General features: G+C 44.4%; 1 protein-coding gene across 2 annotated transcripts in view; it reads left to right on the top strand.

Annotated features, from left to right (window-relative positions):
• The window catches only part of pappaa (pregnancy-associated plasma protein A, pappalysin 1a), an 85,425-nt gene that overhangs the window by 52,371 nt on the left and 8,226 nt on the right, over positions 1-24,828 (top strand). Inside the window, exons 14-21 of one of the 2 annotated variants that reach the window (XM_047570158.1) lie at positions 700-871; positions 8,957-9,140; positions 9,385-9,586; positions 9,688-9,919; positions 10,903-11,050; positions 11,341-11,456; positions 15,239-15,310; positions 16,160-16,258. In XM_047570158.1, coding sequence (XP_047426114.1) covers positions 700-871; positions 8,957-9,140; positions 9,385-9,586; positions 9,688-9,919; positions 10,903-11,050; positions 11,341-11,456; positions 15,239-15,310; positions 16,160-16,258 — 1,225 coding nt within the window. The remainder of the gene's footprint in view (positions 1-699; positions 872-8,956; positions 9,141-9,384; positions 9,587-9,687; positions 9,920-10,902; positions 11,051-11,340; positions 11,457-15,238; positions 15,311-16,159; positions 16,259-24,828) is intronic. The other variant, XM_047570159.1, reaches the window with a different exon arrangement.

The following is a 24,828-nucleotide window of genomic DNA, read 5'->3' as shown; positions in this document are numbered from 1 at the left end:
ATAGAAGGTTTGCCTCATTAATGATCTCCTCAGAGGAAAAAAAAAAAAAAAAAGCAAAGAAAGATCATGTCGGCAACAGAAGCGGGAAAATGAATGGATAAAAACAGGAAAATAGAGATTCCGTTCTCGAGGGAGCAACTTTAACAAGGTTTCTCCAGACCTGTATTTTCTTACATCTCTCTCTCTCTGGTCCCTATATCTTCCTCTCTTTCACTCTTTCTCCCTCTGCTTCATAAGGCAACCCTATACTGTAGAATGTGGACTGTTGTAAAAAGGTGCCTTGGGCATCCAAGCATTCCAAGAGCATTAAATGCCTTCTCCATCAGGCTACTAACGTAGACCTGCGGACAAACCCTTTTTCGTTGTAGCCTGCGCACAATCTGTCCTGTTGCTCTTAATTCAACAAACTATGTGCACACAGACACCCTTTTCATGTGGTTTTATTGATTTGATATGTTAAACAGGCATTGATGGATGGATGTGGTCAAACTGTGAGTCAAACCGTAGCTTGTCTGTTTGCGAGCAACCGTGTGACTGATTGAATGTTTGAGGGTCCGCAGTGTTGTTTTATTCACAAAATTTATATCCGTTCTAACTTAAAATGGGGTTTTGAGCTTTTTTTTCACCGTGTTCTCTTTCTCTCTCTCTCTCTCTCTCTTTCTCTTTCTCACCCACACATACACACACAATCCCTCGTAGTTGTGTACATTATTCGTGCGAAGCCATCGTCTGCAAGAAGCCCTCAACCCGCAATGCAGACCTAAAGTGCAGTAGCTCTGGCCACCACTACAACGGAGACCGCTGCACCATCTCCTGCAATTCTGGATATGTCCTGCAAGTCCACCAGGATGATGACTTCATCAAGAGCCAGGTGAACACACGAACGCACGTGTTTAAACGCACGCACGCACACACAGTTAAAGAACTTGGTGCTCGAGGAGGCACACAGACACATGAATGTACACATGCAAACGCTTAAGTGCAAAAGCGTTTCTGCAGCATACGGAACACGCGTGCAAACATAGATTTGTGAACGCACACATGAACAGGCAGCGATGCAAACTTGAGTACGTATGTGGCCGTGAGACAGAGGCAAGCTGCTCTCCGCTCCGTCTCTGCATTTATTTTGTCACCTGCAGAAACTAGGCTTGGCACGGCAAGCCCCCAGAGAGAATGACATCATAAACATCCAGGTAGATGGGTATACTGCACCGAGGAGTGGAGCCCCGGTCTCCTCCTCCCGCTAGCACGCCACGCATATGCTCAAACACGCACACACACACACACACACAAGCACACGCAAGCGCACACACTCATTCTCTACAAGCACAGACATAAAAGTGTTTAGTCTCTTGCTGAGCGTGCTGCACCATCACCTCAAACAGTCACTTTGTATTGCTACTCCACCGGGACGATGACATCATAGCATAGTGTCTGCTCCCTCCCTGGCTCCATCTCTGCTCATTTCGCACACATTGAAGTCTCTGTTAAAGGGCAGCGATGTGCTACCGCCGCCACAGAGCAGCATGCATTTAATGCTTTTGTGTAGATACCAAAGCACACCATGGATACAGTTTACACACAGTAAACACACAAACATACAGTATAGTTAGACCACAACGTAAACCCTTTGGATTGAAGGCAAGCTGCTGTACAGGCCATATAAACACTCCATCTATCCAGTCCGTGGCTATGTAAATCTGTCCGCAAGACAGTCTATTAATGCTCCCCCAGAGACATGAGGCAGTCAGGAATAAGCAACATTTTATTTATTTTTTGTGTGAATTTTAGAGTGGAAAAGGCATGCCTGTGCTGTATGTATTGGCACGGTACAAACTGAAAAAAAAGAGGCAAGAGAAGAGCAAGAAAGGGTAAAGATGTATAAAATAATGACATTAAAAAAAAAAGAAATTTGGTCTGGACTCACATCAGCAATGTGTAAGACTGGTTAAATACAATCCGATATTTCCCAGTGGTGGTTGCTGGGATGTGTGCTTTGTCATCTTGGGGTTTTTAGAGTCAGAAATTGTTTGGCTGGCTGTTTTCTTCCACTAAATGCCCCATAAATACTCAGGTAGCGTATATCTGCACACAGATATAAACATACAAGCAGACAAGCATGGTTTCATCAACAGTCTCCGGGACTGGTTCTCCATTGAGTCTGAGCAGATATCTAATTGCGTTAGATTTTGACTGACAGTGCACAATGTGGCTATTCATCAATGTCAATTCATTTAGTGATAAATTATGCTTTTCAGAGTGGGAGAGGCTGGAAAGTACGGAGAAAGTGGGGTAAACGGAGAAGGGGGGGCAGAAAGGGAAGTCGAGTTATGCCAAATACCTTTTTTTTTTTTGGACTCCAAATGTTTGGCACAAATGATGACTGACAGTTCAAAGGTATTTAGAGGACTTGTTATGCAGGAAGTACTTGTTGTGTCCGTTCACTCTGAACGCTGAAAGGCATGCGGTGAATTTTGTTGGTGGGAAGTCGGCATCTTGCAGATAGTTCGGATGAATAATGCTTTGCACAATTACATGTACGGTGTGCTGTGAAAAGTCAAACAATCAACAGCCTCTCCAGGTGGGCCAAGGGCAATGCAAGAACCTGTAATTTGCGAGTAAGTACTCAATGAGTTCCTAAGGGTGCGTTCATACCTTCAATATTTGAATTTAATTGTAGTGTATTTTACCATTTGGACTGAATATTTATTCAGTGGGTTGCGCCCAGATTAGGCTACGCTGGCTAGAGTTGCCTGTTTTCTACCCACGCCAAGCGTCCAGTAGAGAGGGGCCAAGGCTCCCTCCCCTCTTTGCCCCTCTAACACTCCACCTTTTTGCCCTCTTTTAAAATTAGCCAAGAGCTGGTAAAACTAAATCAGGAAGCACTTCAGCTAGCAAATAGCAGATTGTCAAATCCTGCACTAAAGATCACAGAAGAAATTACTTGCTTGCCAGCAGTTTTGCTTTGGAAAAATATAATCATTGTCGAGTCCAACTGTCCTTAATTTTATCTGATAATCCACATTTTTCCTGGTCTTGCTGTGTTTACGGATACATTTCACTGTGCTTTTTCCACTCAGGGGGGCGTGGCCCGAGGCGGATGTAAGGTCAGGGCATAACATTTTGAGGGGCGTGGCTTAGCGTGTGGCAAAAGATCTCAAACACTGTACCCTGTAAACGTCAGTAAGCAAATTTCAGGACTGTTTTGTCAAGAATCGACAAGGAAAACGCATATTTTAGATAATACACTAATACAATCACTCCCCGAAACCGTGTTATTTTAAAAACTTGACACTGATTGATGGGACTACATCCACCGACCCCTACACTCATTGGATGAACGGTTCGACCAAAGCAGGACACGGAGGGGACGAAGTTTGGTCTGTCTTTATCAAGTGAAGCCAACAAAGATATTACAATAAGTAAGTGCCACTGTGGAGGATAATGTAGTGAATGCAACTTCTGCTATAACATACAACTACCGTTGCTCGCGGTTAGCATTAGCATTAGCATTAACCAAGAATAAATAATCCAGATAATAATTAACTTAACGTTGTTTCAGTAAAAATTTAGTCAAACTCCCAAAATGATCGTGTATTAGATATCTTACCTTATATTAATTGTGCGCTGCAAAGAGAGCTGCAAGAGAGTTGTTGATGATTGTCTCACTCCAATCCTTTATTTTAATCGCATTCAACCAAAGTTGTCCACAACTGGCAGTTAGTATTTTTAGTTAGTGTTCAAGTTAGTGTTTTTGCTTTTTCGGTTTCGTCACTCAAAAATACAGCAAGACGATATTTTCCTGGTTAATAGTGACAGTGTTGGCCGCAAGCTTCCCTCTGTTTTGCCTCTAGTTTACGTTGTGACGTCACAGAGACGTAGGTCATGAAGGGGTCTGTAACTTTCCTTCTAGAAACCTCTGCAGTTAATCGAAAAGGCATTTGAAAAAGGCAACTGGACTTAAAGAGTAGAGAGTAGAGTTTTTAGAGGATGTTTTGCCAACAGCCAGTTAGTTTAAATTTCAACGTAAATGATTAATTTTGGCATAAACTTTTCTTAGTTTAGAGAGTAGAATGCAAATAGGACAATGCACATTTGGCAGCAACGCTGGACACTTTCCATATTAAATGTAATAAAGGAATGAGTCACATACATCGATCTGGCCAGATTCATTAGTATTCATAATGCTTCAGAGCAAAAGTTAAAAGAAACAACAGCAAAATAAAATTAAACAAACATTACTACCAAAGAACCTTTTTGCCCCCCCCCCCCCGCCATCTCTTCATTTCTTTCTTTCCTCCTTTTTCAAGACGCTTACACACACACAGACACACACACAAGCATCGACACTAAGGTTGAAAAGTGCAGCGTGAAGCACAAGCTTGTCTCCTTTCATTAGCCAATTACATTCTCGTTTCACTGATGTCAAAGTGGTTCTGGGAACACCACCTTCTAAGATAACGCTATCTCGAGAACAAATCTGTTTCCCTCATTGCTTGATTTTTTTTATGTGTGTCGTTATGATGTCTGTTTTTCCCATCATTATGTCTCTTTTTAAATGACGAAAGAACACGGCGTGCTGGCACGAAAACATCTATTTCACATAGGCCCATCCTTGAACAGGCTCTATAGGTTTGATCGTCATCCAACATGAAACAGTACTTGCCTTCCCCGGCCTTGACCGAAAGACCCTCTTCAGGCCTCGTCAAAGTGATTGCAAAAATTCCCACGTATCTATCTATAAATCTCTAAGTATGGCATTATCATAATTTGAGCTGTTACGTCCAATATACACTGGGAAGCTAATAAGATCCATAATGACATATACTTTTGTGCCCGGTGAGCAACTTTACCGGAATGATTGGGCTTTCTTCTGGATCACTTAATCCATTTGTCATTACATTGTATTGTTTGGATCGGCACATGTTCCAGTTTCCTCTGACGCCAAAGGACATGCTTGCTGGCTTCTGCATCAGAAATACTCTTACCCTCAGCAAGGACTGGGCCTCCAAACTTGCTGCATTTGCTAATGCACATTTTTATTTCACCCTCTACCACCACCACAACAAATTCCTCATATTCGTGAACATCCGTAGCAATAAATCTTGCATCAATAATGGGAAAAGAGACGCTCTATTTTTGTTGTACTTTGCACAGCAACAATTGTAAAGTTTTGCTAATGCAAACTATACTTTCAAAACATAAACTCTCATATGGTGGTTTGGAATCCACTCTGTATAAACGGATCCTTAAACAAAACCAACAAAATCAAGCCCTCACAGAATTTTATGTACTTGGAAGCGTGTCAGTTTCTGAGTACAGTTAGATTCTCAGTAGCATGCTTCTTTTAGGAACACTTTCTTGTTCAGGATTGTTTGTGTGAATTCTTCTAAGTAAAGCCTTTTGTCGAATAGGTTTTTCCATAAGGACCATAGGCCATAATAAATTATACTTAATTCAACCACTTAGTGTTATCGTATTTCAACTTCATCAGTGTGCAGCTGCGCTAATAGCACACTTTTTCATGTGCCGTCCCAGTTCAGGTAAACACCGCAGCTGACAACATGAATCTGTCAGTCTTTTGGTTCATTTGTCTGTCAGTCTGTCTGGCTTGAATTAGGCCGAGTAGCCAGAGATTGTTAAAGTTGCTACTGGAAGAGAAACAGTCAGCTGTAAAAAATTTTTTTAAAGGAAGGAAAATTCCCACACGTTTAAACACACAGTCGTGCACACACATGCGTGCAACCCTATACATATGGTTCCTTCACAAAAGTTTTTATACTTCTGTTTGCACACTTTATTGTGTTGTTTGATTTTAAATGAATTATATTGGCCCCTTTTTCCACCGATCTGCACTGATCTTATGACGAAGTGATTCTTCTTTTGTTTGCAAGTTCATTAAAATTGAAAACTTCAGTCATTTCAAAAGTATTCAAACTCTCAACACAGTCCTTTAATCTTCGGCAAGTTTTAGCAAACATAGATATGGGCAGATTTGCCAGATAATATCAAGCTCCATCATGCTGGATTGGAGGCTTCCATGGACTGCTGTCTGCAAGTCTCTCTACGGAGCTCCTTTGAGATTTCCATAAGTCTGGCCTTTGGCTGGGTCACTTAAGGACAGTCAGAGACTTGTCCTGGAGCCATTCCAAGGCTCCATACCACTGCAACACTGGTAGTACTCAAATCTTTATAATTGTCTTGTCTGTATGCTACGGCCCATTGTCCTGCTGGATGGCAGCCTGCCGTAACCAGACTCAATTCTACGAATGTTGGAGGATTCTGACTGATAGGAATATTATGTCAATAACATGCAATTTAATAGTCCTACAACCAATCAGAGCCAAACTGTACGGTGCTCAGATGACGTGTATGGCCATGTCGCTGTTTTCTTTCCATCACCGCATCCGCACAGACGATTTGATCAGCCAAGCATTGCTTTGGTGGAGAGGTTCCAGACCAAAACAAATGTGAATGGGGAAGTTGGCTAGCTGTCCGGGATAGCTGGAAGGTTAATCATCCCCCCACTTTCAATTCGCATCAACTATGTAACAGGTTTTCTTTACGGCAGCTCAAAGCCAATCTCTTTAGCATGATGCTGCCGCTACCATGTTCTAGGGTGGTTTAGCACATGATAAACAGCGGCAAACACAATGCATGTAGCTTTGCACAGAAAGTTCAAGGGATGCCTCGGTCTTGCCAAATTGTGACTAATAGTGAGTAGTATATGCATGTGTTTCAATCCAATTCATGCAACTCATCTCATGAATAGTTATATGCAAAGAAGATGAATTAAAACTTCATAAAAGAAAGATTCCAAATAGTGTTACTAAAATTATGTTTTCACTTTGTCATTCCACATTTTCGGCTATAGATTTAAAATGAAATGTGCCAAAATACGTTCTGCAGCACTTGTACTTGGCGACGTGCCCTTAATTAAATAGAACATTTCATGTCCAATTAATTATTGTGCGGTTAATGCATCCACTTGAACGCATTTTTGTACTCGTAACATAACCCCCCGTTTGAACTTGTAACTCAGCAAACATACAATTTGCACACATGTTTAAAGTCAGTATATAACCGCCAAATTGATGCTTCCACATTTCCTCTATGCGGGCTATTTGCACGGCCTCCCATTATGACTGATGACTCATTCACTCTTCTCCCAGTTATTTTTCAGAAGGCGCTCACATGCAATGCATATGTTACTTTGTTGGATATCCAAATATGAAAGGAGCTTATTTATTTTGTGGGAACTTGATACTGTTATGCAGTATCATATAATGGGATCAAGATGAAAGACAGATATACACGGGAAGAGAGAGAGAAGGTTATGAAGCAATAAGATACGTAATGTTAAATGAATCCAGCTTGTGCGACCTTAAAATTTGGCCCCTCTTTAAATGTGTGCAATTAAAGTCAACTGAAACAGGTGTATAATATAATTGATGGTAAAAACACTGTTTTATTTTATTTGATTTTATTTTGTTCTGAGAGGGAAAAAATTGACATGATTGAGCTGTAACATCTTTGTTTTTAGTCCTTAGTTAGTTTTCTTGGCATTGATATCAATATAAGCATTCCTGCTGCGTTACATGGTGCTGTTTCATGGAAGAGGATGAAAACAGTTGAGGTTTGGATCATGCAGTGGCTTCCCATTTTGGTCTCATCTCCGCAAATATCATACTACAAGCCAAATCATTTACAGGAATCAGTTATTTTTTAATAGGAAGTAGACCAAAGATGAGATTTATTTTTTTCTGCTGAGAAATAAAGGCCAGGAACAAGAGATTTACCATTGAACTGAAGTGTTCGGGATTTTTTTTCTGATTGCCCTCGGTGTTGTCAGGAAGTTGTTTACCAGAAAATACTGTGCCCTTAATGCAAAATCTTTAGGACGCCATTCCTGTTCCTGATCTGCGGTGGTTGCCCACCACTACGTGCGCAGCAAACGCACAATTAATGCCAAACATGTGGCATTCGAAAGTCTCAGTCAAACCTTGCTAAGTGGTACTATAATGAGAATTGAAGGGATGGTAATCTATTAAACCAGCACTTATATTGCGCTGAAAATCTGTCTTTGTTCGTCATAGCAGAGTGGTGTTACCACGGCCCGGTTTTCCTCCTGGCCTGACTCAGTTCCTTGTGGATTTTGCATGTTCGCCCTCTGTGTGGATTTCCTCGGGGTTCTCCAGTTTCCTACCACATTCCAAGAACATGTAACAGCCCAGTCGCACAGGATGCTCTCTGTAGTCTTGCAAACGTTAGGGGGCTGTCTTAATTTTTAGGAGCGTGCACAGGAAGCTGCACTGGAAAAGTCACTTTTTTTCCTTTTCTGTTGACAGGCATCTGCTGTCAATCACTATGCCGTGCTGCACACATTTTATGAACTGACCCTCGCTTGATTGTTGCGCGATTACGGTTTCAATTTTGCTGTCTTTTGTCCGCCCCCTAATTATCATATGAATTTGGTTGCATGTAAATAATTCACGCCAAAATGATCATAAATACCATTCTCTGAATATAAACCCTTTCTTAGTATCGTGCCTATGAGTAAATCACAGAGGATGAATGAGGGGATAAATCTTCAGAGGTTGGTATTCCAGTTGTGCGTTTCTCAGAAGCTGTCAAACTTCCAATGAAGTCGGTCTGTTTTGGGTTAGGGCTGATTATGCAGTTGTTGGATATCAGTTGTCTGAGTGACGTGATTTGACCTTACCAATGCTATCAGCAGTTACTTGAGCTGCTGAGTAGCCTGCGAGGCTTACTGACATTCAGTAAACTAAGCTCCACCAAGCTTTGTTAGGTTGCACGCTGATTAGAAACTTGTTGGTGCGAGTGCCGAATTGCTGTGGTCATTTTTTTTTTTTTGTGTGTGAGATAAACATTTATGGGATGTGTGCGGGGCATCAATCTGGCATCACTTTACAGTGCGCCTTGTCTTATTTTCCAGCCAGCCTCTTCAGTGACCATAACCTGTGCAAATGGGCAGTGGAACAAACACGTTTCATGTGAGCCTGTGGACTGTGGTCTGCCAGACAAATACCATGTTCATCCTGCCAATTTCACCTTCCCAGAGGGGACTACCTACGGCAACAAGAGCACCTTTCAGTGTCGGGAACCCGCCCAGCTCATAGGTGAGATGCATAGTGGAGCATTCACGCATGTATTGACAGATAGATATTTTCAAGTCTGAAAGATGTTTTGTTGGGTTGGCGATAGAAACATAGTCTTGATTAGATTATTAGCTATTTATTGTACAGATTTACTAATTAAATGTGTTTGCTGCAGATTTCTTATTGATTAATTAGCTGAATGTGAACTTGTAACCCAACATTTCACCTTTAATCTTTTTTTTTTTTGTTTATCTCTTCTCCCCAGGTACAAACAACACTCTCACCTGCCTGGAAGACGGCCTGTGGTCCTTCCCCGAGGCTCTCTGTGAGCTCCGCTGCCCGGCCCCTCCTCCCGTCCCCAACGCTGTGCTGCAGACTAAGCGCTGCAATGAAACGGGCCTGAAAGTCGGCACGCTCTGCAAGTACAAATGCAAGCCGGGCTACCACGTCACCAACAAACCCAAGAGGTGAAACCGAAACGCGCGTTGCACGATTTATTTGGCCCTCCTCGTCAGAGAATGTTTCCGACCAATGTTTCCAACAAATCGATCATGTCCCTTCTCTTTAGGCGCGCGTTTAAGCGTCAGTGCACGGAGGACGGCAGCTGGCTGGAGGGGGCGTGCGAGCCGGTGACTTGCGACCCCCCGCCTCCCATCTTCCACGGCTCCTACCACTGCACCGACGGCTTCCGCTTCGACAGCGTCTGCAAGCTCAATTGCTCTGGTCCTCCTGGTAACACCGCTATCGCCACGGGAGGCTCTGCCCATACGGTGAGGCTGCTGCATCCTCCATGCAAGCAGGTCTGTCCATCTCTTTCCTGTCTTTCTACTCTTGCTTTACCGATGGTTTTGTCTTCTTTTTTTTGTCATGAGCATGAAAAGCAGACATCCTCTCTTTTTTTCTCTCTCTTCTCTTTGGGGCTCAGCCACAACATTAAAACCACTGACAGGAGAAGTAAAAAAAAAAACACCTTGTGGCAATGCAGTGTTCTGCAGGGAAACGTTTGGACCCGGCATTCATGTGCATGTTAGATATGAACACAAAAACATTGTGTTGACCCGGCCTCCAAATTCCCTAGATGATCAAGCATCTGTAGGATGCTCTGGAACAAGCCTGATCCACAAAGGCCCCTCCCCTCAAGCCATAGGACCCAAAGGCCTCCATTCGGTCCATTCTCTGATGGGACACAACTGTTGGAGGCACAAGGGAGACCTGCACAATATTAGGAAGACGGTTTCACTGTTGTGCCTAATCAGTGTATAATCAAAGTAAAAGCATGCCTGAAGTCAGCTTTCCATAATGACTCCTCGGTAATTTGTTTGACTATTCTTCGAAAATCACTACAGACGCATTGTTGTAGCGTGAAAGTGTCCAAATATTTGTGACAGCCGATGCTAACAGGCTAAATTAACGATCGAAAAATAAGTTTACCCTAAATACACCCCGTTTCCTCGCAGCCTTTTATTTGATACATTATACACTGGCCTCACTATGCCTGTCTCCCTTAGCCCTACTCAATTTGACGCCATGCTAATTAGATTGCTATTGATTTCCAGAACAGCCGTGCTGCCACAGACTTTTGAAATGTATACACCTTTTAATCTGTTCTGCCTCTCAGGCGTTGTGGGTTGGATGCCTGATAAAAATTGGATTGCATTTCCCCGTTTTGCAACGGGATGCCATCTCGATGTCCTTGGCCTGGTAGTGTTTGTGTACCTGTGTGTGTGTGAGCGCACGTGTATGTGTGTAACTGTTTGTCTGTCAATATATGTGTTATTTTCAGGCTGCGGGGTCTAACGCGATCCGCTGCAGGAAGGATGGAAACTGGACAGGGTCGTTCCGCCTCTGCCCACAGAGCAAAGGCCAGTGTTCTTTACCTCAAAACCTCCACCACAGCCTACAGTACTTATGCAAGCGGGGATACGGCATAGGTCTGTATGCGCGAATTTTCCGCTTTCACTCTGTTTTCTTACTGCTGACATTATCTTTCATTGTCCGCATTACTCACAGCTTTTGTGAAGTGTGCTGTTATGCTTCGACATTATTCATTACTCGTCAGTTGCGTAACCTGGCTGTTTTAATATCGCACAATGTCACTATTATTTGAAAACAATGGTTGGGAATGGAAAAGTATATTAGGATCTGGGCCTTGTTTTGTTCAGACTTATACGGGCTCATTTTTAATTTTTTTTCCCTGTGCGTGTCGCACAAACACACGCAGGTGAGGAGTGCGAGCTGACTTGCCGAGAGGGTAACAACGACGTGGTGATCCTCCCCAGCAACATGACGGTGGAAAGCGTGCTCAAAGAGCACTGGAGGAACCCGCCTAAAGTCAAGGTACGTTCTGTGCGCGTGTTTGTGTCCGACCTCGCGGCTCTGACAGACGCACTTCACAAAGTTCTGCGATCCACGACTCTCCTGTAAGGAATTTCACGCGTCGTGCCTACATCCTGGCTCTATTACCAACAATGCAATATGGCAGCTTCTGCCCAACATTGGCATGTAAATATTTGGGTTAGAAGCATGGCAACCCTTGAAAGATTTTATTCTGCTCTCGACAGGAAGTACGATAACACGCTGCTATGCTCTTTGCTCCTGGCCTCCGATGTGACGAGGAAACTGGACTGCAGGACAAATTAAAAGGAGTCTGACAAAATGAATTTATGAGAATGGGTTGGTCAACTTTAAACCGCCGATGCTCAGTGGTAAATGACTGCTAAATTTAGCCTAAAAGATATTTTTTCAAACTGGCCGACAGCAGTTGGGAAGGTCATTTAGCACTGAACCGTTCACCTTGGCCCTGATGGGTGCCACTCACGCGGCCTCGGTGTCACTTGAGATACGCGTGAACCCTGTCGGTGGGGTCAGGAGGTGTGTGCGCTACGGCCTTATGCAGACTGTCCCCCGCTCTTCTAATTTTGCTCTCCCCTTTCAACTTGATCAATGTCACTGATGTGCAATTTAAGTGTTTTTGTCAGCTTAATGCCCTTTTAGCTGTAGAGTCGGAGAAAGATCTTACTAAACAGCATCAGGTTTGGTAACAAGAGAGCGAGAGATGAGAAGCCACGGGCCGAGTAAAGGAACACTTTGTAATTCTCGCTGTGTTTTTCACCCCCCCACACCCCCCACAATGCTTTTTGTTTTTGTTTCAGAGTTACGCTGAGTCAGCAGCTTTTTGTGGTGGATGTTGGGAGAAAGGGGTGGGGGGCGGGGGGGTAGGGAGGCTGGGCCACGTGGACATGAAATGATCTGTTTTTCATGGATTTGTGTAATTGATATGATGTGTGCCTGGTGGTAATTTGAAACCTGAGGCTATGCCGTCGGGGGGGGCAGCGGATCCCGCAGGAGGAGTCGGGGAAGCGGTGGTGGTACGTCGAACCCGGAGCTGGTCTTGACCTCCCCGGGTCCCTTTCAGCAGCCAAACTCTGCTGAGATAACAGCCGCAAGCAACGCAAAGCTTTTGCCGCCCTGTCACACCTGACAGCCCTCGTTTAAAACAGTTTGCTCCATCTGTCGGCCTCCTGGCGTCGTCAGCCCTGCCTCTGCTCCGCTCGTGGCTCATTGTTGAATAAGGTGGAGTCACGCACTGTCGAGGTGGTGACTCCGAAACTGCTCTTCAGGACACCCATCCCTAACGTCACCGTGATTATGTCATCTACATTTGACATCTACACACAATCCGATGATTGTTTCTAAACTACTTTTTTTTTTTTTTAAATCCCTTTTTGTTAGAAGTGGCTCCAAATCAAGAGACCTCCAGAAAGAGACACGCGCCAGCAATGTGGCGCAGCAACTTGAGTGATATCTGTTTACAACCAAGCAACCAATTAAGGGAGCACAGTGTTCCCGATTGCGGTTTCCGCAGTTCCCTCTTCTGCTTAAGTCCTCCCATTGCAGACACATGCTCTGACACACATTTTGGCGGCGGTGGTGGTGGTGGTGGTGGTGGTGGTGGTGGTGAGGGGGGGCCTCTTGAATAATTTGCAAGCCCGCTGCGTAAGTTGCATAGTAAGCGTGCGAGGCTAACCGTGTGAGCGGGTCAGGGGGGTGAATGCATCAGCTGTGGACCCTGGCGGGTACTGTAGGTTGACTTGAAGAAGTCCAACATCCGGTGACAGAAACTTTTCTTAAGGAGACAGGGCAATCCATTCGTTAAAGGTCCACTGCGAAGTTTCTGCAAATTGTCATTTTGGCAGCCGGAAAAAATATAATATCAAATGCTGTAACTAAACATTACAGACACATATGGCTGAGATATAAGATTAAAAAAATATGGGGCTGTCACAAAAAAAAATGCTATCACGAGAAGCAGGAACAGGAAGTTGTTGTCGTGGTGGAAGGTGTAGTAACAGTAGGAGTGTTGTAGTAGAAACTTTTGAGCTAGCCTTCCAGAACGGGATCCTTCACATGATACCTAAAAGAAAATCCTTGTCCCCAAATGCACTCTCTAGCTCTACTTTACTGAGCTGGAGGTCAGTATTGCCCACCTTAATCAGTGATGTTGATTTATTGCCTTTAAACCAGTTGTATTTTGGTTCTTAGCGTGACCCATTTAGAAATCTCTCCTGCGTCTTTACCTCCACCTCCTCCTCTTCTCTGGACTGTCTCTCTGTCTCTGACGTTTCTTTTTTTTTTTTTTTTTGTGCCCCCAGCATCTTCCTCCCCCTTTATCAGCAAAATTATCCTGTCGGGCACGCTGCGGAATTAGTCATTTTCTATATGACATGACCTCGTCTGTGGTGGCGCTGAGATAGGGATCTATTTTTATGTGGTATCAGTGCCCCGGGGAGGCTTTGGAGGGTGAGGATCCCATACGTAGTGAGGGGTGAGGCTAGGCCACAATCATGGATTATCATGATTTACGGCCTCGCTGCGAGAGGGAAGAAAGGGAGAGGTAGGAAATGAGAGAGAGGGGGGGGGGAGAGAAGGAGTTTCGGCATGACATCATGATAGCGGAGCAGGAGAGGGAGAGAACAAAAGTACAGCAGTTGCAGAAACTTTCACCTCGATATGGAATAATGCGCTCGATCTTACGCAATCCGTAACGATCGCACCCCGCCGAAACACAGGTGCGCGCGCGCTCACACCACAGACATGCCTGCATCCTGCTATGCAGTACTACATCGCAGTAGTAGAAACTCCCGCCGCTCTCAGTTGTCCTCAGATGCTACGTTGTTGCTTCTCTCCACCTCCAAACTCTGATCTTTCCTTTTGCATCGATTCGCTGACGGCGCTGAAATGAAAAATACCTTAGTTTGCAGCAACGAAAGAAAAGCATGTCAGATTGGTGAGATATTGGGACACGGTGGGTCTGAGAAATGGACCATCTGAGGACAGCCAGTCCTTTGCTGTGGATGGCACTTTTGATCGTGGACGCTACTATCTGAAGTCTTAGTTACATATCTCCTAAGCCTCCGATTGCTGTCTCGAAAAGACTCATATTGCCCAAGAGCTTGACACGCGCACCCTTCCAGGGTCATGCTGGGATGCATCTCCGTGCATGTATGCATTTGCACATACAGGTTGACATTCTGTGCATAGTGCTGCCCGCCTCCCCTGAGCACAAATGTTTTCTGTTGCATTTCAATGAAGAGCACAGTGGGAGAACAGGACAGGATTCCAAACATTCTGCAAAGATATTTGAGAACACGTTGCTCTTTACCTCGGTCTCCTTCTTCTTCTCTCTCGCGCTCAGCTCTCAGCCCCCCCCACCTCCCCCTCGAGGCTATGGCTTAGTTATGAAAAAAAACACCCAACATTTTTATCTCGTTACGTCTTTTCAAAATCAATTTATTCAGCTTTGCTCTGAGGTGGAAGAAGTCCGGTGTAAATCAAAGGAGGCTTCGCAAATAAAACCTCTGCGAGTGGCCGATGAGCCCCTTTTGATAACCCCTGCGTTTCATCGTCTCAGGCGGTGTGCCCGCGAGGAGCTAAGAAGTGCCCGGTGGGTTCAGTTACAGTTAGGGTTATGTGGACTGGCATGCAGGTACGAAAAGAACAAAGTTCTGGCAAAGTGGTTCGAATGTTCACGTAAGTGAATTAAGATGTCCGGGCTGAACCTCTGAAAGCAGCCGTGCTTCTTAATTAATTTAACATTCAAATGTCGTCTTGTCTTTCAGAGTATAGTCTGTACGATGAGACTGAAATGGTATCCACATCCAGAACTGCTCCACTGCATTAAAGGATGTGAGGTAAGGACTCGACCTGCAGTAGGTAATGTTCAGTGTGACCTCATACACGAAATGTGGAATATAAAGTTTTTCTTACTGGCTGTGCAAATAATTGGTCGATGCTGTACACGTTAAACGTTCAGATCAGTCAGGACTTGTCAGAATACTTGTATTTCCAGGTGGGACATCAGCAACAGGTTTTTCTTCATGCAGTTTGATGGAGTATTTTAACACATTATGTCCACATTGGAGGGGGGGTTCCTGATGCCTGTGCAGGTGGATGCCCTGTTACTGAAGTCATCCACCTGCGCAGGACGCACAAGCGCTCGTTAAAAGAAGCCATTTATAAATGGAGCACATTAAAATTTATTAACCTTCCCTGAAATAATCACAGAGGTATTCTAAACTTTACACGTGAATGTGCCATCGCATGCCAGATGTGTCTTCCTCCTGATAAATGGTGCACACGAAAGTGAACGCAACATGCGAAAGAATTCCACTCCGCCGCATGGAAGAATGATATCATCTACTCGGTTTAGGCCAATTGGATAACCTGATTGGTAACCCAAGCAGAGAGGGTGGGGCCAACCCAATAAATCACCTTACTGGAGCATTTTGTGCAGGGAATAGTTTATGGTGTCCTCGGTTTGATTTACGGGTCTGGCCGACTAAGGGCTTAAAAAGTCACATTGAAAAATGAGGAAAATTTAATGTATCGGATTCATCAGCAAATTTATCCAAAGACTTCTAAAGGCCTTGAAATGCTCGAGAGAAAACTCGAACAAAAGGCTTAGGGCATTGGGACTGTAACTGAGAATGTGTCACTTCCTAAGATCTGTGCTTTTGTCCCTCTCTTTCTCTCTGGTATAGCCATTCATGGGAGACAACTACTGTGATTCAGTCAACAACAGAGCTTTCTGCAACTATGATGGAGGAGACTGCTGCCAATCCACTGTCAAGACCAAGAAGGTGAGTGTCCGAAATAAACCTCATCCTTCTGAAAAAGAGATTAAGTTAAACTCGAGCTGATTAAACAGTAGTCAGTAGTTTAGAGGTAGATCCCGCTTTTCCCATGCTTTTTTTTTTTTTTCCTGCTCCTTCATCAGTTCCTAATCCATCTGGACATCTTTACTTTCTGACTGCCTTCCCTTCAGCGCAGGTTGCCTGTCGTCTTTATCGGTTTGCTTTCTACGCAGGATATGTTTATTGGGGATCAGAAAAGGCTATAGTGTTGGAGACTGCTGCGGTTCACCTCTTGGACCATCTCTAAGCAGTTCCATCCTTCCTTTGTCCCGTGTCCAACCTTGGATTACTGGTAGACAGATTAATGGCACAACATCCAAGAGAGTGGGAGTGTTTAGACTTGATCAACCGTCTTTTCTTTTTCTTTTTTTTTTTTTCTTTTTTATCTCTGGACTGGTATTGTGTTTCCTTATGTGTTTTTGTGCGCCTACCTTCATTACTACCCAGACCGTAGGTGGTGGTTTTAACCTGTTATCCATTAGGCCACATATTAAAAGGCCAGGAGGTACCTATTATTATTATAAATAAATGATAATAAATGAAAATATGTACTGTATCCCAGCACGGAGCTGTCGGCCATTCTCGTGGCAATAGCTGTCTTGGTTCAGGGAAGTACGGTGTCTGGCTCATTCCAGCCGGCTCCTGGCAGGAGATCTGATTGGAAGTGTATTGTAGCTTCTGGGCTGCAGCATCTGCTTCTCTGGTCTGGGCTGTTTCTGTAAATCTGGTGAGGGACTTCAGTCGTACTCCTGGCATTTCCATCTGTACGTCTGGACGGTTTTATCTCGCCGCCTATCCATCTCACCAGCTGTGTCAGCGTGTCTCAATGGAGAGCCTCTTAATTTTCGTACAAGAAGGAAAGAGACCTTCTTGCGGGACAGGAGAGTCAAAAAATTCTGGTATTTGGTTCTGGTCCGTGTTTTCATGGTTTGTTATTCGCTCATGCACGTTTTGTGTCCTGAGAGCCATGAGAATAGGACGTATCATCCTTCCTGTCTAACAGAGGCGGCTTCTTTGATTTAAATGAGAACCAAATAACGGGGATGACCATGGAATGACAAAGGCATTGCTTTGCATCTGAAAGTCTCCGCAGTTTCGTCCGGAGCATCGATCCCTCCTGACCGAAGGGTGTTGTACCGCAGCAGACTCTGGTAACACAATCAGTGGTCTTGTGTATGTTCTACACGCTGTTGCGTCGGTTGACGCGGTCCCTTTAAGGGAGAGAGTGTTTTTTTTTTTCTTTCTTTAATGGTGTAAGCTGGTGGGGCTGTGAAGTTGTGTGTTAGAAAAAGGAAAATAAAGAAGAGAGAAATCATCTGCGTATGCTCTGTTGCAATTTCTGCTCCAGTGACCCCAACGTCTGTCTGCTGGATGTCTCCAGAGACGGCTCTTTTTGAACATGACAGCTAATGCAGTTTCTCTCAAGCTGCAGGAGTTCTGGGAGTCTTCAGCCTCAGTTCGGCCAGACAGAAACCCAGTTTGCATTAAGAAACATTGCCGCGGATGACACAAAGTAATATTAGTTGGTGTCAAATTGGATGAATACCAGACATGTAGGGATCACCTGCTGAAAACAATGAGTGGTCCGTCTTGCGCTTCTCTTTACAAGACCCCGTCTCCAGCTGACCCTGGCCCCGCTCCTGTTTAATGTGGCTGAACTTTTCATGCAGTCTCTGCAATACACAACAAGAAATGAAATAGCCAGTTCAAAAGTAAAGTAATGAGTTTCAAATGACTACATCTGCTAAAACTACATTTGGGCAAAGTGTGTTTAAGCAGCCAAACAGCTGCTCTTCTTATATTTATCTGCAATCTGCTACTGTAGTAGGAGCAGCTAATCTTTTGTTATAAAAAAAAAAAAAAAAAAGTCCAGATGCAAGGTATTGGTTTTGGAGTTCAATAGCAGCAGAAAGTTGGTGAGAAACCCTCTGGAAAGTGACCTCACTCCTGTAGTGGTTTCGCTGCTTCTGATTGACGCTATCTCGTCTCTGCATCTTCTTACCCCAATCCAATGGAAGGGCAACGCCAACACTTGCATAACTCACTTTTACTGACAGACTCCAGTGGGAGGATGGACTCCATTAAACTATATCAGCAAGAAGAGGTTGATCTGGGTTAGGGGAGTTCAGGCCACGAGTTGTGAAAGTTGTTGTGCTCTACATGGGGTTGGGGGGGGGTGTCAAGTAACACATGTTTAGTTTACAAATGGAACACCTTTGATAGTTTTAATATTTTCGTACATTATCCCGCCAAAATGTCCCTTTTTATCAAAGTTACAAGGATTAGGATTCACATCAGTCTAGAAAACTGGTGTGACGTGTGCAACAATCGGCCACAACATTAAAACCACTCCCATGAGAAGTAAATAACATCGACCATCTCGTGACAATACAATGTTCTGCTCGGAAACTTTTGAAAACTCCAAAAACATGAAAACAGCATGAGGCGTTGACCTGGCCTCGGAATTCACTAGATCCCAAACTGATCAGTTATCTGTGGGATGCAGTGGAACAAGCCTGATCCACAGAGGCCCCTCCCCTCAACCCATAGGACTCAAAGGCAACATTCCATTACCAGACACCACAGGACACCCCCATGTGACCCCATGTCCATTCTCTGATGACTGTTTTTGAGGCACAAGGGAGACCTCCATAGTATTAGGTAGCTGGTCATAATGTTCTGCCTGATCGGTGTACAGCGCTTGTAACACAGTTCCCAGTGTTCAGGGGTTTCAAATCAACCAGAGTGATACTAGTGAAGAAAGGCCAAATCATTCTTTGCAGTCAGTGACTTCTGGTAAACAGCACCACACACGTTGTAGCCTGGTGATCCTCAGCCAGTCCCTGCTATGCAACAGCCTTAAACTGTTTGTTCCCAGGTCTCTCAGCCTTTAGTGCTGTTTTCAGCCTCGTGCCTTTTCAATGGAAATCCCACGTTTTCAAATTGTTGAGCTCTTCGGTTGCTCTGCAGGATCCAGATTGTTGTAATTATGCACGGCGAAAAGTAATCCGGTGAATTGCGGCGCTTTTAAATCAACCTGAACACACAGAACGCGCTCCTCTATATACCTCTGCACTACAACTTACGACTGTATCAATCCATGCACATCCCAAGGTTTTTTCTTCTGAGCCAGGGCTCCCCCCCCCCAGGTATTTCATTTGAAGGCCGTTATTGAATGAGGCCACTGAACAACCTTATTTGGGAAAGATCTTTACCACAGTTTGTGTGTCCGCAGGTCTAATGCCTGTGTTCTCCTGCTTTAAATGACACTTGCTGGCACAGATTAGATACCAGCTAGATGTCAACAATCACTACCAGTTTTCTGGGCCTTTGGTTTGGTTTGTCTGAGCCTTTAGACAAACACAAGTTAAAGGTAATTCATCTATTGTGAATATTTCCTATTGAATTTGCTGAAGTACACAGCCTGGTGGGGGATACTTATGGTCTAAACCATAGGTCTTCAACAGGGGGTCCGCGTAGGTACTGCAATCTTAGGTTGATTAGACATTTTTTATATACTTTTTAATTTCCCCCCACAAATTTAAATTCCTTTAAATACACATTAACATGAATCCAACATATTTTAGTAAAGGGATAAGGGATAATGATAACAATAATGTATATTTATGAATAGCACTAGGCTGAGTTTAATATAGAACACATGTAGTAGGTAGGGGGTCCCTACTTAATCTCTCCATCAGTTTGGGGGTCCTTGGCCTGGAAAACGTTTAAGACCCCCGGTCTAAACTCCTTGTCTTTTCCTGCACCTTCGCCTTTCAAACAGATCTTCAAGTGCCTCTTCTTTATGTGCTCGGGACGGTCCTCGCTCTGTGCCCGCTTGCCTACACGTCCGCCCGCCCGTGGCCTGTGAGCTACAGTGAAAGTTAGTTTATTTTGACTCCCATTCCCCTGCTGGGGCTCGGCCTGCCAGCTGCTATTAATCAAACACGGACACACCTCCCTCATGGATGAGAGGGGAAGGAGCATTTCTGATATTTCCTCAAATAACTTCGCCGTATTTCATTCGATAATCATTTTTAAAATCCCGTTGATAGTAGAATTAGAGTGGCGCATTTTTCACGCAAAAGGACGCATTCACCTTCCGAGCTTTAAAGCCTTTTTGGATTTATCCGACCGGGGTTCGGTGATGTAGCATTTCCAAGCCGAGGATGCCGCATACCGACGGTCAATAGTAGTGTCTATAAAGCAGGTGTTGCCAGTTTACTGAGGTAAATACAGGCAAACGAAGTATCAAATCATCTAGTAAATGTCTTTAATTGACTTCCGTCGGTGCAGCACGACTGGTGAAGAGAAGCTTCATTCCAGCTACTGAAATATAGACACCGCTGAGGTATTAACACAGTAACTGGATCACCTGGCTTTAAAATGTCTAGTTGAATAAATCGCACCCAGGCATTATTATTTTAAAAACAACAGTAGACAGGTGTTTTCCACTAGCGGGTCCCCTGGAAACTATTTTGGAAGATACAGGGAAAAAAAAAAAAAAAAACTTAAAAAAAACTTGCTCTGAAATAATCTATCATAATTTGATTTATCGTCTGCCAGGAGCAAGGGGTGAAGGAAGGTTACTGTGGGTGAGAAACAAAAAGGAAACACTGAGGAATTAAGCCGATATGTGAATTTGATACGGGAACAGAGGAAAGCCAGATGTTTGATATAATCCCTTTTTCTTGTTAGTCGATTGCCTAATTGATGTTGCTTGCTCGAAAAACACATGTTGCTCAGTGCCGCGGCCAATCTAAACATACCCTATTTTCATGAAACTCAAATTAACCAGAGCTTAAGTTTTAAATTATTACATTTAAACAGCCTCCCCTGACAACGTTATCTTGTTGTTTTATGGCATTGCTTTGATATCGTTGCCCACATTTAAAATTCGCTCCGTATTTATCGTTTTCGGTATTTGCATGTAGTTGTTTTTCTCTCTTGGGGGAAGTTTATCCTCGTAGTCATCCCCATCTGATCAGCTCGGTCGTCGAGTCAGAAGCGGGGTAAGCTTTGCACCTGATTCTGATTTTCCCCAAACCGAACACATGCACGGGCAGGAAACCCGGGATGGCGATGCATAAAACCTCTGAAAACAAACATAACAAAAACAACAACAATAAAAAAAGATGCAATATATGTCAAAAGGGATCTGTAACTAATTACTGACAGTCCCTCTCCTCTGAGCTCCTCTTTAGTGGGAAATTTATGTTCTCGTCCAGACCACAAGTTCCTGAACACATATTTTGTCGACGCGGATTTTGTTGTCTATGGCACAGTGGGGGTCATTTAACGTCAGCTGAAAGAACATCTAATTTATTGGTGGTCCTGAGTGTTCCTCCTAGACAGGGACAAGTATACGGTGTTCTTGCTGTGCCTTTGATAGGTCCGCTAAATTAGGCAAAAATGTGTTTATTGTAATTGCAAATTATACATTATTGATGGGGTAGGACTTCTTGTCTGATGTCTCGCATCAAAGCAAAAATATTATTTATCGAGGGAAAGAACATGCCCGGTCCCACGTTCCAGCTCTTAGGACGTCTCCCGTGAATATGAAAAGTCACTCGAAAAAGCCAAGCGCTTTTAAATGATAATGATACTTTTCTAGTGTTAAAGCGGGCAATCTCGAATGAATCTTTTAATTTAAACAAACAGCCATTAAATTCATTATCCGTCGCCGGATCGGTTAACAGAGCGGGGGACCAAATGGGCGGATAAATAGACGTCTCGATAAATCATCATTAAGAGGCGAAAATGTCACGCGGTTTAATGCGAAAAACACTATATTTGGGGTTTAATAGAGACACTTTAAACATGCCAGGAGTTATTAGTTGTTTGCCTTGCTAATATCAGAATTTCTCCCCGATACGATCTGTTTAACTACAGCGAAAAGCAACATAGCTCCGCTAATTAACTTTACTTTCACTTCTCAGAAAATACTCCTTTTGTTTTGCTAAGGATTTGTGTATTAGGGAGTTCTGGACGACTTGCTGTGTATTGTTCCACCCCAGGAGCTTTGAAGGTGCAAGGACTGGCTGCACGTAAGGTCGCCACAGGATCTCCCCTTAATAGTTGCAAGCTGTTGGCTGGATTTAGCGAGGCAGGGAGGAGAGGAAGCAAGGGCATGCCTTTCTGAGGGTTCCCTGCTCGAGACCCTTTTTGCAGCCCCCCATCTAGTCGGGAAGGAATTCCTTTCTTGGATTTAGCCGGCCCCCTCTCGGACGACTTTTTATGAATGTGCCTGTATGTTGTTTCTGTCTGAGATGGGGTCTTGTGTAAGATCCTTCTGAGTCCCTCACCCCTGTTTACAGCTTTCCATCTGGCACGAGTACGCTTAATACGTGACTCGCTATGTGTCATGATTGATGTTTGTGTCTGAGCTGCTGGTCCGTGATATCCATCGCTAACCGCTAACCTTTCTGTGTCGTGTTGGTGACGCACGTAGACCGAGCCATTTGCTCCCTTTCAAAATACATTAGTAAATAGCATCTCGGAGCCGCTGCAGATACATAGATGCATAGGAATAAATGCTATATTGTGTTTTTCCAGAATTGACTGTGAATGTCGGTCTTCTTTCCGGACATTTTCTGTCTTTTTTTTTTTTTTTTTTTAACGTGGACTACATTAAATATTCAGATTAATGAAGACTAAAAGTGCGCACTATCAACATATCTTTGGTTTTTAAAATCTCCAGCATGCAGCTGAGTAGACTTTCAACTGCCCTGCCAGGGCAATTAAAGGGGAAAAAGGGGCAAAAGAGAACCTCCCGAGAGAGGAAAGTAAGGAAATTTTCTGGTCGCTGTATTTATAACAGCTTACTTACTACTGAGGTCAAACCGCTGCGATGGAAGGATTCAAATCAATAATTCTATAGCTTCCTTCCTATAGGGCTTTTCTGCACATTTGAGCAAAGGTGGTTACACACCAGGTGTACGCACCCCCCCAACCCCAACCGTTTGTAGGAGCTTGGGCTGGCGTGCACCAGGCGGTTGCATTTACTTTGCCAGACTTAGTTAGGTGTTTTTTGGCTGTTAAGTCACTCTTTCTCCTTCCAAAATCTGATCTGTAAAAACTTTATTTTCCCCCTCTTGCTCTGGACCTAGGATTTTTTTTGTGTGTGCGTGTTTGCGTGTGTGGGATACTTCACACCGGTAATTGATTTCAAAGTATGCATCATGCCGTGTCTGACAGCGTTGTCGGGCGAAGCCGCTCGAGGTCACGAGACCTGCGAGTGCGACATGCGATCGCAGGCGCGCGCTCCCTTCGTGGACGCGGCTATATGTTTCCATTTGGACTGCGGCGATGTTGTTGGTTTGCTAACTCGTGCAGACAGATTAGAAAAGATCTGACGGGCCGCCCTATATTGTTTGTTGTAATCATTTCTAATAACCTCAGTTGCTTGCTAATGAACAGTGTGGTATGCATCTCTAGATCAGACAGTTTCCTTTCCTTTCCCCCCCAGCCCTGTGCCCCTTACACCACCTTCTTTCCTTTAAGCACTGGCTTACACGCACATACTGCACACACAGAAGTGTGGAGAGGAACTCGGTGTTATTTTGACCTGTTCCTGAGATGGAGGGATGGGGCTCTGACAAGGTCTGCGCCCTTCAGAAGGGCTTTTATGTTGCTGTTAGTGGGTGTCCTCGCCCAGCCCTCTTCTAGCCCTGGGACACGGGGCAGCATGAGGGCCCCCAGGCCCACAAGGCCAGTCAGTCCCATTTCCCAGCCACCCTGAGAGAACCTTAACTCAGGGCCAGATGTGGCAGCTGGCCCAGCCACCCTAGAGGTCAAGGTCAAAGGAAACCATGTCAAATTTGCCACCCACCATCATTCTCTAGATAGAGAGATAAACAGAAGTGGCCTTGGAGGGGAAGCGGATCGCGCAAGAGGAGTGGGAGGCGTAGGGCGAAAGTGCGCGGCAAGACAGGGAAGTAATAAAGCAGGCTGAGATAAGCGAGAAGAGATTCAAAAAGTAGCGGAGCCGACGTGCGAAAAGAGATATCGCAATTGAACCGAGGCGGGTTCAGGTGGGAACGAGGAGACCCGAGTTCTTGGCCTCGAAACGTCGCAGAGGAAACGCTGGTGATGCAGTCGACAGCTGTTTCTGAAGTGTGTCCGGCCGCACGCTTGTAAAGTCGTCACGCGTAGGCCCCGTTTTCTCAAAGGAGTCTAGGCACTGCCCACCTGGCCCTCGCGTCGGGAGCACCATCCCCGCACACAAACAACTTATTTTACACCCTATTCCAAAGGGGAGCGTGCGTCACTGCTCCTCGGTAGGCTAGCTAGCCCCCCACGTCATTCCACAGACCAGCTGTCCAGAAATCCCCAATACTCACGAACCATCGGTCCTGTTACCTGTGCGCCATATTTACCATGTTACATTACTTTGCAAAGTAATGCAGGACACTGTTGCACAATCAGGCGGTCATCTTCCTTTAGCACCAGTTTTGATAAAATTTGCTATTCTGGAAATTAGTCAGAGCTTCAAATTAGGTTTATATTAATACCCA

This window comes from Mugil cephalus, chromosome 19, assembly GCF_022458985.1.
Source record: "Mugil cephalus isolate CIBA_MC_2020 chromosome 19, CIBA_Mcephalus_1.1, whole genome shotgun sequence".
NCBI classification, from domain to species: Eukaryota; Metazoa; Chordata; class Actinopteri; order Mugiliformes; family Mugilidae; genus Mugil; species Mugil cephalus.
This window is presented reverse-complemented; position numbering and strand designations above follow the sequence as displayed.